This window comes from Alexandromys fortis, unplaced genomic scaffold, assembly GCF_014885135.2.
Source record: "Alexandromys fortis isolate MF-2015 unplaced genomic scaffold, M_Fortis_MF-2015_v1.1 scaffold_14, whole genome shotgun sequence".
NCBI classification, from domain to species: domain Eukaryota; kingdom Metazoa; phylum Chordata; class Mammalia; order Rodentia; family Cricetidae; genus Alexandromys; species Alexandromys fortis.
In genome coordinates this window covers 14863383-14877253 of record NW_026067910.1, presented here as the reverse complement: position 1 = coordinate 14877253, position 13871 = coordinate 14863383, and the positions used below count along the sequence as shown (strand labels likewise).

The 13871-nt window shown below is 43.0% G+C and overlaps 1 protein-coding gene across 1 annotated transcript in view; it reads left to right on the top strand.

The window, feature by feature from the left end:
- The first annotated feature begins 746 nt into the window (after nt 1-746).
- Mtcl3 (MTCL family member 3) overlaps nt 747-13871 on the top strand; it is a 43349-nt gene continuing 30224 nt past the window's right edge. Inside the window, exons 1-4 of the mRNA XM_050138169.1 lie at nt 747-1502; nt 3435-4633; nt 5119-5343; nt 7137-7295. Coding sequence (XP_049994126.1) covers nt 3530-4633; nt 5119-5343; nt 7137-7295 — 1488 coding nt within the window. The 5' untranslated portion in view covers nt 747-1502; nt 3435-3529. The remainder of the gene's footprint in view (nt 1503-3434; nt 4634-5118; nt 5344-7136; nt 7296-13871) is intronic.

Here is a 13871-nt window from a genome sequence, read left to right as displayed (position 1 = left end):
GTAACAAACTGCTTCTGTGTAAACGACTCCCAATTCATTGTCATTTCCCTCTTAAGACAGGATGTATACTTATTAAATAGTCTCCTGCTAGACATGTTGTTGCAAATATCTAAGTCTTAGCCTCCACAAAACCATCACAACAATGTAACAGAGGTTTAACATCTAAAAATGCCCTTTCAATACAAGGTTAATATATTCTCACCTGCAAGCTTACCAAGGGGATGTTTTGGGGGTAGAAAGGGGGTTCTTGAGCCTGTTCTCTAAAATAAAATTAAAAGGAAAAAGGGGAAAATTCCCTCATATTTTATGAATATTATTACTGTGGAACAATATGGATAAATATAAATTGGAAACACATTTTCTTAACCCACTGTTCAGCTAATACTTTATAGATACATTCTTCCTGACTCCTATTACTCATGTGCACAACAATAAAAAAAAATGTGGATCTCAGAAACTAACACCTTGTTTTCACTTGAAGAAACTGGTCTTTGGTGAGGTGATGGGGAAAAGTGGCCAGTGCCACTTCACCATCAGCAGCAACCGTCTCGGAAGCTTGTAAGTATTCGGTTTGCTCTAAATTAGTTGTTTCTTCGTATCTTTTCAAGAACCCTTTGTTTGTGGGACAACCATTGTCTATTCGCGGAAATGCCGTCCCAGGACTCCGCCCGAGCTGGGGGTGGGGAAGAAGCCGTGCGTGGAGAGATCGACTGAGAATTAAACTGAGCGAACAAAGAGAACTCCCGGCAGCAGGCAGCCACGCCAGCGCCTCTCAGCTGCATCAGGAGACTCCAGAGGGTCAGGCCGAGGGTGCAGGCTGCTCCAACTGGCCTCCCAAGGAAAAGAGCTCAAGTAAATAATTGATGGAGATTGATCGGACCCGAGACAAAGCTTTGCTGGAAACCAATACATCCGATTTTAAGCGGTTTCGGAGTCTTCTGCCAAATACAGGAAATGGGAGTAGGGCAAGGATTTTGATGAGCCAGGCTGATAATTCTCCATCTCGGGCGTGGCTCTGGCCTTTTTTGTCTTCTTGCCTCCCATCAGCTACCCCTGTTCTCCATCCTCACCTACTCTTTCCTCTTTAAGCAACCACTCCCTTTACTTCTCTCCTGCCCTCCCTCCAATCCCGCCCTCTTTCCAGCCCAGTCCGGTGAGGTCAGCTCATGAATACTGCTGTACTTCCTGGGGGAGCGTCTGGCACAGCTTGGTACCCTGAGCATTGTCCTGCTGCAGTTGCAATTCCAGCCCAGCTAAGCACCCGCCGGCTAGGAACCCGCTCCCAGAGTTCCGCGTCTTTGTAGTTACCGCCTTTGTTTGGCGAACCTGAGTGGGTGTGGATCCCATTCAAGCAAGCCTGCTCAGCAAGAAAGTCTTCTAGAATATTATGAAGTTGAACACTCTCTGAAAGATGGAAAAATAACCTCTAGGGCTCCGAAATATCAGGAAGAAAGCTGTGCTGATTTGCATCAACTTCCTGGAAGCGACGCCTCTGCAGAGAAGTGAGAACTTCTGGATTTTTAAGGAGATGAGGATGAGAAACGGGGTGGGTCCTGGGATAGATAGGATTTGAGATGGGAAGGGTTGATTTAGTCCTTACTTAAATTTCTTGGAGGATGATTTCTGCTGTAGAAAGCCTTGGGATGCAGCACCTTCCTACTGCTAGTGACAGTCGGCAGGTGCCTTAGATTGTCTGAGTTAGTTACTGAAACCCAAGTTTTCTCTGAGGTTAAACTTGTCTGGGACCAGGCTTCAGTTCATGACTTCTCAGCTCCTGTGTGCTTTTGCTTAGTTAAATATAACTTTGTATTGCCAGTATAATTAAGTTGGATGGCCCACATTAGTCTGACTCATGGTAAAGTAGGCCAGACATTCTAGCAGTGACTAACTTTGTTTTCCCCTCTGATGTAGTCTTTGCTTAATCTCTGTATTACAAAGTGAGCTGAAAAGAGATTGCAGAGGCAGAAAAGGAGGTGGGGTATTTGGTTGCTAGAAATGATTATATTCTCAAGATACAACAGATAATAACAGTAATAATGTAAGAAAGTTCCTGGGAAATCATCTCTCCTAAACGATGTGTGTGTGTAAGAGAAGTTTGTGTGTAGTCATGGCCTTTCTGTGTTTTATAGATAAAAAATGTTCTCCTGAAGAGTGGACCAAATGAACTAGTTGACTGGGTCACCGGACAGGAACACAGGGAAGAAGCTTGTTTTCCAGTTTAAAGTGGTCTATTTATTTTGGGAAGATAACCACCTATCTTACACCATAAAGGAAGATGAATAGCTTTCTGGGTATAGAATCTTCTGTTTCAAAATCTGGCTCTGAGTGAACATTCTAACATTTCTAAAATTTAAATTTAATTTTATGTGTATGGTATTTTGCCTGCATGTATATTTGTGTAACATATATAGACCTGATGCCCAGGGAGGCCAGGTCCCATGGAACTGGAGTTTCAGACAGTTGTGAGCTTCCATGTGGGTGTTGGGAATAGAATGTGGGTCCTCTGGAATAGCAGTCAGTGCTATTAACTGCTGATCCACTTCTCCAGGCATGAGTGGGCATTTTAAAGCTTCAGCTTAGTTTATTATATACCATCTAGGGGGATGGTCAAAACTGAAACTCTTTTCTGCATTGCACTTACAACTCAGCACTTCATAAGCACAGAACAAGTGAGTGTGGACAAATTCATCACTGAAAACTTCACAGCCTGCTTATCAGATTTCCCAAAAAGTATTTTTGAGCTAAAAAAAAAATCTCTTTGAGATTTCCAATGGCTGAATCTTATTTCTGATGCTACCATTTTTTTAATCTTGAAACTGGGGTTTATTTATAGTCACTCTTTGCATTTTCTTTTGTGTTCTGTTCTAAAGAAAGTTGGCTGTAATTATCTAAAGACAACATTAGGGGCCGGAGAGGAATCAGAAAAATGTCATTTATCTACAGTAGCTATTCTCTAGGATCTTACATCATAACAGTGTTTCTTCACTGACACCTGGGGATATGAATTAAATTAAAAATTTCCCCACTAAACTGTGTTTTAAATACAGATTTGAAGCTGAAGAAAGCTGTTTGACAACTATAATGTGTAAACATTTCCTTTGCCTTCTGAAGTCTCTTCAGGACCTTATTCCTTCGCTCCCTCCACCATTTCCTCTCCCATTCATTTTCTTTCTGAACCCGTGCCTAACCCTTTCCAAAACCTGCTACCAAAGGAACGCAAGCTTCATCTGCCTTTGACTGAGATGGAGTAAGACGGAAACAGCGCCAGGTTGGGCAAAGTGAGAAGTAACAGCCTTGTACCCTTTTCTTAGTCAAGGGTTTCATTAAACGCTGGATTTCCAAGTCTCCTTTTTTTCTCTGTCCAGCAAATTCACCTTTAACTCTGCAACGATGTAAACATACTGTATATTTCTCTTCTTTTATTTCCGTCCCAGCTTAGAAAGGAAGGTTGGTGGCAAAAAGGAAAGAAGAGGATGGTGTAGAGATGGACGGTTCCAAGTCACATCCGGTAGGTTCTCCCTAGACTGCCATGAGTCAGCCACCGTCCGGGGGCGCTGCCCCAGTCGCAACCTCAGCTTCTGCCGCCACCGCAGCCACGGAGGCTCGCCTGCACCCGGAGGGCAGTAGCAGAAAGCAGCAACGAGCTCAATCACCTGCTAGGCCTAGGGACAATTCTTTCCGACAGACCGCCGCGGCCACGCGGTCCCCTCTTGGCGTCGGCACTAAACTCAATTCCGTTCGGCAGCAGCAGCTGCAGCAGCAGCAGCAGCAGCAGCAGCAGGGTAACAAGATAACCGGTCGTGGCGCCTCTGGAGCCGGCTCCAGAGGATGCGGAGGCGGGGCGGAGAAGGCAACGCCCGTGGTACCCAAAGGGGCTGCTCCAGGAGCTGTCCAGCCCGCGCCTGGTGCTGAAGGGCCCCCCGCGGCGATCCTGGCCTCTGTGAGCTCCAGGAGGCCCGGGCCGCCAGAGGAGCCATCCCGGGAGATAGAATCAGTGCCCTCGAAAGTCGGGGAACCCCCTCCGCTCGGGGGAGGAGGAGGGGGCGGGGAAGGAGGAGGAGCCGGCGGCGGCCCGGGGGACCGGGAGGGGGGCGCTCCGCAGCCGCCGCCGCCCAGGGTTTGGCGAGGAAAAGGCGTCCGCGCATCTCAGAGGGGTAGTAGCGGCGGGGAGGGGGTCTCCCCTTCGCCACCCACCGCTGCTGCAAGCAGAGCCCCCGGCCCGGGCAGCAGAAACTCTGGAAGCGGCGTCGCAGGGGGCGGCAGCGGAGGTGGAGGGAGCTACTGGAAGGAGGGATGTCTGCAGTCTGAGCTCATCCAGTTCCATCTCAAGAAGGAGCGGGCTGCAGCGGCGGCGGCCGCGGCTCAGATGCACACTAAAAACGGTGGCGGTGGCAGCCGCAGCTCCCCTGTCGCCGGCGCCCCTGCCATCTGTGAGCCCCTTGTGGTCCCCTCCTCCTCCCCAATGGCGGCCGCCGCCGAAGGCCCCCAGCAGAGCACAGAGAGCAGCGGCAACGGCGGGGCCATGCAGGCGGCGGCTCCCCCTTCGTCGCAGTCGCACCCGCAGCAGCTCCAGGAGCAGGAAGATATGCAGGAGGAGATGGAGAAGCTTCGGGAAGAGAACGAAACTCTCAAGGTGAGGAGGATAGGGGGTGGGGACCGAATGGGGGAGGGGAAGCGTGGGGCCTCCGAGGATTAGGGCGTGTCCCTGTAGGGTTGGAAGGTTGCTAACCTGTTAGGGCTACAGTGAGGGAGGGAAGCTGGGAAGGTGGGGGGAGGTCCATGGCCTACTCCCAATTTGAAATGGAACCTAATATTAATGCCGTTGCGTTTCATTTAAAACCAAATCCAGGCCTTCATTTATCCAATTATCATGATTTGCCCCACTTTCTCATGGGCAGAGAGTGCTAGAGTAACAGAAAGAAAGAAGGAGGCCTAAACTGGGCCTGGTTTTCTAGTTTCTGCTTTTCTAGTTTCTGCTTTCAACCTCCTTTCACTCCTGTCTCCCAGAGGAGGAGGCAGTAAACCTGGGTACTGGGAGTAACCATGGGATGTATGCGGTGGGCATCTGAGGGACTCCAAGGAAGACTGATTGTGACCCATGATGTGTCACTGTCTCAGAACGAGATCGACGAGCTGAGGACCGAGATGGACGAGATGAGGGATACTTTCTTCGAGGAGGACGCCTGTCAGCTGCAGGAGATGCGCCATGAGTTGGAGAGAGCCAACAAAAACTGCCGGATCCTGCAGTACCGCCTCCGCAAAGCCGAGCGCAAAAGGCTCCGCTACGCGCAGACCGGGGAAATTGATGGCGAGCTGTTGCGCAGCCTGGAGCAGGACCTCAAGGTCTGCAGCTGTGGGGGAGGGGAACGAGGGCGCGCCGGGGTCAGTGGGTGGAGACCTTGGTGAGAGCTCTTTGCTTTGAAATGGCCTTCATTGATGACTGGCAAAGGGTGTTAGGTTGCTAGCGTTCACCACAAAATGTCAGCATCCCGGAAGCGGAAGGAAATGTTCAGTTTAGTTTGTGTGTGAGTGTGTGTGTGTGTGTGTGTGAAGGGGCCGTTTCCTTGGAGTAACTCTTTCAGAAGTAATGGGAAGAGAGTTCCTCTCTCCTGGGCTGAAATAAGGCCATCCATGGTTATGGTTAAACACAGACTCTACATGGCCTGGACTCCAGTGATTTGGCTTCTAATGATGTATTCCCACCGAAGGCCAGATGGAATCAGGCATTCAAGAGTAGCATTGTGGGTTTCTGTGGAGCACTGACATTCAGGATAACATTGAGAAAATAGTTAAGGTCTCCCCTTACACTCTAAACAGCAACCCATTTGAAGAAGGAGACTGAAGCAAAAGAAAATATCTCAATTTGTAATGAAATTGCCCATCCAGAACATATCCCAGAAGACAGGCTTTGAGACAGCTCAAAGCTTGCAGTACGCGTTTCCTTTGGGTGTTCTTTCTTCAGTTCAGTTTGACAGGAGGCAAATTTATTTTCAATGCAAACTGAATGTTAAACTCATCGCTACTGACAACCAAATATACCTTTATCTATATTAACTTCATCAATAGGAAAGTGAAGTTAATTAACCTAGAGGTGTTTTAAGGAAGCTCTGAGTAAGTCCTTGCTTGGTTCATTTTGTTTCCTTTGGGACGCAAAGCGACTCATAGGGAGCTGTAACATTATTATGTATATTATTGATTGATTTTGAAGAAAAATCTGTGAATTAGAGTTTATTAATGGAACCACTTTGGAGAGGCACCATTGGCACTTTAACACACACACGCACATGCACGCACGCACATACACACACACATTGTGTTTTGCCTGCATGTATGTTTGTGCCCCAGATGTATGTCTGCTGCCCTTAGATGCCAGAAGAAGGCATAGCATCTGGGAACTGAATACAGAGTCCTCTAGACAAGCATCCAGTGCTCTTAATCAAAAGCACTTTTTTCATATGCATGCAATGCACCTGGGCCTTATAGCAAGCTTGACGGTAGCCACACTCCCTTTATTCAGTCTAAACCAGGACTGGCTGTGTCCTGAGACTCTACACTAAATGTTAAGTATCCCTTCAAAGCTCTAGAGTCTTTAAGATAATCTCAAAAGTTGGGGTAAAAATATATACTAGTATTAAAACAGAAAAGAATCTCAAAATCTCAAGTAGTAGAATGCTTGCTAATCTTAAGTACTTGAAACTAGTCGGAGATATAAGGGGGAAAAAATTAAGTCCCAATACCCAGTCGTTAAAAATGTCTTTTTCTCCATTTCTCAGTGGGGGCAAGAGTGGAATCATGTAGCCCATGGTTTTACTGTAAAATTAAAGCAGATATGTTAAGTCTACCATATTGCTCTGATGTAGTGACGTGAAAGGAACAAAGTTGAGCCAGCCATCTGGCTACCTGTTAATTGTGCAGCCATGCACATCTTACGTAACATTTCGCCCCTCAATAAAGCAGATACAATCATAGCATCTATCCTGTGGGATTTTGGTGAGGATTATGTGATTGACATACAATCGGCACATAGATGAGGTATTGGAAACACTGCCACATAGTAAGTGCTATGGAAATATTGGCTTTTAATGCCTTCAATATGAGTCAAATTATATTTCATTGCTACAAACACATCATTGTAGGTTGCAAAGGATGTATCTGTGAGACTTCACCATGAACTGGAAAATGTGGAAGAAAAGAGAACAACAACAGAAGATGAAAATGAGAAGCTGCGGCAGCAACTTATAGAAGTTGAAATTGCGAAGCAAGCCTTACAAAATGAACTGGAGAAAATGAAGGAGGTTAGTATCTGACTTCATGATTGACTGGGTATGTTTGTTTAGCCTAATATCACTGCTTAGAATTTTTTTTCCTGATTATAACTTTCCAGTCTACTCAATATAGTAAGAACTATATTGAGTAAAATAGTCTAGCCTGAACTTCTAGTTTAACTTGCTATGAGCTACAAACTGATGTTTATGTTTCTGTTGTTGGAAAGCATGTGAACTAAATACATTTACTAGCAAACCACACATGCATGATATCAAGTTAAGAAGGGATAAAGTGACGTCTGTGTTAGTTGAGGCAAACAATTTTATAAGATTGTTGCTGTGTTCATAGAACAGTATGCTCCTATAGTGGACAGAGTCATAAATCCCATTCAATCCCGTCCAATCTTTATTTGAGTTTTCTCTATAACAATGTTTTCCAAATTGTTTAATGTTCAGAATATAATCCCAAAGATCTTTCACAGCAGCCAAGTCAATCCCATTGGAGCTCTGATGAAAGGTTTTGTTTGTTTCCAGTTGGTATCTACCCAATTGTACCTCAAAGTAACCCACCTTAGTTCTGTCTTTTGGGTAAAAGATTCAAAGTTCTCTTTCCCATGTCCATTCTGTGAACATCCAATATTCCAAAAGAATAATGATCACAGAAAATAATCAAAGAAGAAAACAAAAAGTCTATCAATAAGTAATTACAGTCATGATAAACATTTTCACTGTACTAAAATATTTTTAAGCTACTTTGAATTATTGTCAGTGTAATGTATGAAAACTATGAGCAAAAAATAGGCAAAAGAAGAAATGGAGTCCTGAACAATTTTCTCTGCTTGGAATTATAAAATTTCAAAAATATTCATCTTTGCAAGGACCTAGTATTGAGCCACTTGTGTCTGTTATTAACAGTGAAAATATCAGCAGCACAATTAAGAGTCCGTAAATGTAAGGACTCTGAAATGCTCTTTGTTGGAGCAGACTATTTTTTGTGATCTTTGTCCCCAGGTTTTCTAATATTATCCTAACTTTAAACACCTTTTCATTTTATTTTTAATATTTCATATATTAACTAATTAATTTTTGAGATAGGATCTCTCTGTGTAAGTCAGGAATTTTTTATATAGTCTAGGATGGCCTCAGGCTTGAGGTGTCCTTCTGTCTCTGCCTCCCAAGGTCTGCAATTGCAGATGTGTGACACTCACATTTTACCTAAGCATCCTTTCAACATGGCAAAATAAAAAAAAAAAAAAAACACCGTGGTTGAAATATGTTTCTTGGTCATAAGTCCAGAGTGTTTCTGTGTTACTGTCGAAAAATACAAAGACTGAGAATCACATATTAGACCTTCACCCAGAACTAATGAAGTGACCTTGAAAAGCCCATAACTTGTACTTTTCTCTATTCTAAACTGTAAAGGTTGTTTCAGAGGATTTTCAGTGTCTTCTCCTATGACATAGTTTATCTTGCAGTTCAGGACACTGCCATTTAGAGAACAAATCTTATTTTTTCCCTAAAGTTATGAAATTAAATACAAAGTTATTGTATGCATATGATCTTCAGAATAGTGTACAATTGAAGAGTTTCAAATTTTGTGTTTCTGGTGGGGGAGGGAGTGAAGAAGGTAGCTGGTCAGTTTGCAAGGATTGCTATCACCAAGTACTAGATAGTTTACTGTCTCACAATCCTAGAGGCCAGAGGCCCAAGAACAAAGTTTCAGCAAAGTTGGTCCCTTCAGAGGGCTTTGAGAGAAGGATCTGCCCCAGGCCTCACTCCTCAACTTGTTGCTGGTCACCTTCATGTTTCTAAGACAGGCTCCCTGTGGCTACCTGCTTAGAAACTTCTGAGTTGCCCCCATTCTCTGCGTGTGTGTGTGTGTGTGTGTGTGTGTGTGTGTGTGTGTGTGTTTGTGTCTGTACACTGGGTGGATGTTTGTGGAGGCAGAGGTCAGCCTCAGGTAGTGTTTCTCAGGAACTGTCCACCTTGTTTGTTAAGATAGGGTTTCTCACCAGCATCTGTGGCTCAAGGATTAGGCTAGATTGGCTGGCCACAAAGCCCTGGGGATCCATCTACTCTTATTTCTTCAGTGAACGCTTACAAGCATACACCACCATGCCCAGACTTCTTCTTCTTTTTATTTCAAGACAGGTTTTCTTTGTGTAGCTTTGAAGCCTATTCTGGAACTCTCTTTGTAGACCAGGCTAGCCTTGAACTCACAGAGATCTGCCTGCCTCTTCCTCCCGAGTGCTGGAATTAAATGCATGCACCACCATGACCTGGCCACCACTCAGTCTTTTTATGTGGTGCTAACTAAGAATGCAACTCAAGTACTTGAGCTTACAAAGTAAGCATCTTGTTGTCTGGCATATTTCTCCAACACCCAACATTTCCTGTTTGTAAGCACACAAGTCATATTAGACGACGATCTTCCCCAATGGATTTACTTTCAACTGATTATCTTTGTAAAGAAATTATTTCCAGTTAATTTTCTCCTGCCTGGATATCATCTCCTAAGTGGGTATGAGGATTTTAACATGAGTTTGAGGAAAAGGGTAAAAGAAAATCACTCAATGACTTATTGTGGGAAAAAGAAAGTCCATTTTTCTCATGAGGCTTCTCTCCTGTTCATGTGTGATTTTATTTTGGTCTTGGCCTTTGTTTATACCATTAAAAAACATTCAACCAATACCATACCTTACTTGGTTGCTGGGGATAAAAAGAGAACTATTTTGTAATTTGGCAATATGTGGATATTTCTCAAGTGAATACGCAGAAACTTGTGTTTAAGAATGGCTAAAGCTGAGGAATTGGGAGATAGCTCAGTGCCTGAAATAGTCACTGAGCAAGCATGAGGGTATGAGTTTAGATTCCCAATACTCTTTGTAAAGTCAAGTAGGCCATGAAATGCATTGTGCATCTCTAACCCTGGTCCTGGGGAGATGAGGGGACAAAGACAGGCAGATTTTAGGGCCTCTCTGTCCAGAAAGCCTAGTTGATATGGTGAAATCCAGATTCAGTAAAAGGCCATGCTCCCCCTCCACAGGAGGAAAGGGTAGAAAAAGAGCCCTAACACTAACCTCTAATCTCTACATGTTCATACACAAACACATACAGATGTATCTGCAAGGAAAGAATGGCATAAGTGTTTTCTGTTTTTCATCCTGTGTCCTGAAAAGGGGAAAATGCTCGTAGACCCATCCACTAGCCATACAGGTGGGCCTTCCTCCATCTTAAAATAAAAATCACTTCCCTGGGATGCTTTTTTTCTTAAGTACTCTGGCTCTCGATTAGAAAAACGTGGGTACCTAAAGATAATTCATGTTCACCGAGGTGTAATCAAACCCTCATCTTAAACTCTGACTAAATAAGACAGCCATGGAAGTCCAGGAAAATTAAGCAGCATTTATGCAAGACATGAGCTTTCTGTGTTTGCTATGTGTGGGGTTCATATATTTATGTTCATGTGTATGCAGGTGCACTCACCTGCATTTACACTTGCATGGAGGTCAGAGGTCAACATCAGGTATTTGCCCTTATTGATCTTCACCCTGATTTGTTTAAAATAGTGTCTCTCACAGAATCTGGATGGAGCTCACTATTTTGGCCAGATTGTCAGGAGCGCGAGGGCTTCATGCTGCTGCTATTCCTTCCACAGATACTGAGATTGCAGTTACATCCTGCCTTGCTGGACTTCTATGTCATTGTGGGAGATTTGAACTCAAGATCTTGTGCTTATTCAGCAGGAACTTTCCTCACTGAACAATGTCCCCATCCCAGCACATTAGCTTTTAAAAAGTAACTTTTTACTATGAAAAATAAAATTAGGAAATGTTTGATGGGAGGAGGGAAGAAAAGTAGAAGTTTGAGAAGTCTGGCCTGGGGACATGCAAAAATTACTAAATGTGATGAAGAAAATTGAAAACCAATCTGACAGGTATAACCATCTGCCCAAGACTGACTCCATAGGGTCAGAAAATCACCTGTAGGAAACAGTCTAAAAATCAGAAGTATCCCACTGAAATAAGGTATCATGGAGTGATCATGTTGTTCTAAGAGAATGAGCTCAGGCTGCAGGGGTGTCTTGGGAGGTCAATGCACTTGCCTTCAAGTGTGACACAGTCTGAGTTCAACTCCCAGAACCCATATCTTGAAAGGAGAGGACCAAGTCCTTAAAATTGACCTCTGAATTCCATATGTGGCTATGGTATCCCTCAAATAAATCAAAAAATATATATGACAATAAATGAAAATAAGATGAGCTGCCGTAGTAGCTAGGCTACTTGGTAGGGTGGGGTTCTTAACCACTGGCTGTCTCATTTGTAAAGTGCAGATGTTTTCTCCTTGCTCATGGAGTAAAATAGAACCATGTCAAATTCTGAAGAAGAAAAGACACTAGTTATAAAGTCATGAAATATTAAATAAAAGCAGACTGCTAATCTTAAGATTTTAGCTGCATATACGGATCCATATAGATGTTGAACAGTGCCCTTGATACCAATAGACCATCTGCTAGAGTTTGGAACCATTTACTAACACTTTAACTAGCTTCAAGGGTATTGACCAATTGCTCTCAGAGCTGGTGACTGCACAGAGTCCTGTGCACCTGCACACATCCATCTGCTTATTGTCTTCCTCTGGTAGGATGGAGTAGGCACTTGGGAGGAAGAACTGAGTAGAACCAGGATGGGGTAATTAGTTTAGGCTTTTGCAATTTGTCCCTTATATTGAAAGAGCTGATATGCTGCCAACTGCAAACAAGAGGTACCTCTTAAATCGCTGCCTTCGAATCTTAATAGCATTTTCATCCCCGTTATGAAACATTGATTTGCTAGTAGCACTATGTCTTCTTCCTGGAGAGAAATGCTTTTACCTTTCTATAACTCAGAGAAAGTGGCCATCTGGCTTTGGGCATCATAATGGATCAGGGCAATAGAGAGTTCTGTGAAAGTTACTGTACCCAAACAAGGAGCTCTTCGGATGTCAGGGAAGGTTTATGCACCAATCAGATAAAGTTAGGGTTTTGTGGGAGGCTCTGGGTTGAGTGAGGATTTTCCCCTATAAAATCGGTCACTACTGTTCATAGACTTCTGCTCTAATAAGAGGAAGCATCTTTTTTGAATGCTTCAAAGTTTCTTATGCTTATCCTGGGGAGGGAATCTTCATAAGTCATTTAAATGTTTGTAAAACAGTTCGTGATAGATAATTGAACAAAAATCATTAAAATAAGACCAAAGAGAATGATCTGATGATGGGAACTATTCAGGGGACCTCTTTCAGCATCTCTATTATCTTTGCTGTTTCTTCCCTCCGCCTTACATAAAAAGCTTAGAGAAAATAATTTTCTTAAAATTTTCCAGTCTTGGCTCTAGAGGACTCTTAACTGTCCAGCTGCAATAGCATCATCTGCCTTGGGACTTTTATTTTCTGTGTGTGTTTGGTTTATATGTCCCATCTATTACAATGAGCTTTCATTTTAGAACACAGAAATAATTAGTACTATAAATTTTAGCAGTAGCATCACTGTTCTTTAATTGCATTGTGATCGTATCAATACATCTGGAGACTTTTACACACAGGACATTTTAATAGATAAATCTGTGTACTTTATGTTCATAATTTTATATGTATTTTCTTATGTAAAATTATGTATTGTTACTAACTATACTTGGTTTGGATTGGTCATGTTTATGTAAGTAATAAGGTGCAAAAAGGCAATTCTGAATGATATATCACTGACAGTATAAGCCCACCATGCAGTTTTAATGGGGAATTCTTCAACATGTAAGTATTTTATCCTGCTTCTCATAGCTCATTAAAATATGGAAAATGGGGATTTCAGAAATGGCTCATTGGTGAAGAGCACTTGCTTCTTTTACAGAGTACCTGAGTTCATTCCCAGTACCCACATGGGATCCCACAACCACCTCTAACTCCAGTTGCAAGGGTTCTGTGTCCTCTACTGACATCCTTGGCCTCCTGTGCATGGTGCACAGACACACTTACTCACACGCCCATGCACATACACCTAAAAATAAATACTCTTAATGCTCATTGCTGTTTAGATGACCAGTATTATTGAACACTTAAGAATTATTTTTCTAGTCATAGCCAATGGTTTGCCAAATAACATAGAAAGGAGTAATAGAGTAAAGATGGCTGTCTCGTAAGCATTGCGAAGCTTATCTTCCCCAAAGTTGCAGTTTGTGCTCAACACATTTTTGCTGCACTTTTATTTATTTATTTTGTCTTCTTATGTGTGTTCATGCACATATATCACAGCATCCATATAGAGGTCAGAGAACAACTTGTGGGAGTTGATTTTCTCTTTCTAGTTTGTGGGTCCTAGGGATTCAACTTGGCAGCAGGTGCCTTGGCCTACAAAGAAATTTCCCACACTAGTAAATACATTTTCAAAAATATTTTGAAATATTGTTTGTTTCAAGCAAAAATGTTTCTTTGAACATATTTGTTTGCTTAGGAATTGCAAATCTTACTAGATCTTTTAAAGGAAATTTTCTATGTAGTGGCATATACTCAGAAGTAATTCCCAAATTTTGTGTTAGGCAAGTGGCTCTTTTCCCAATTGTCAAGCAGAAGCAAAGT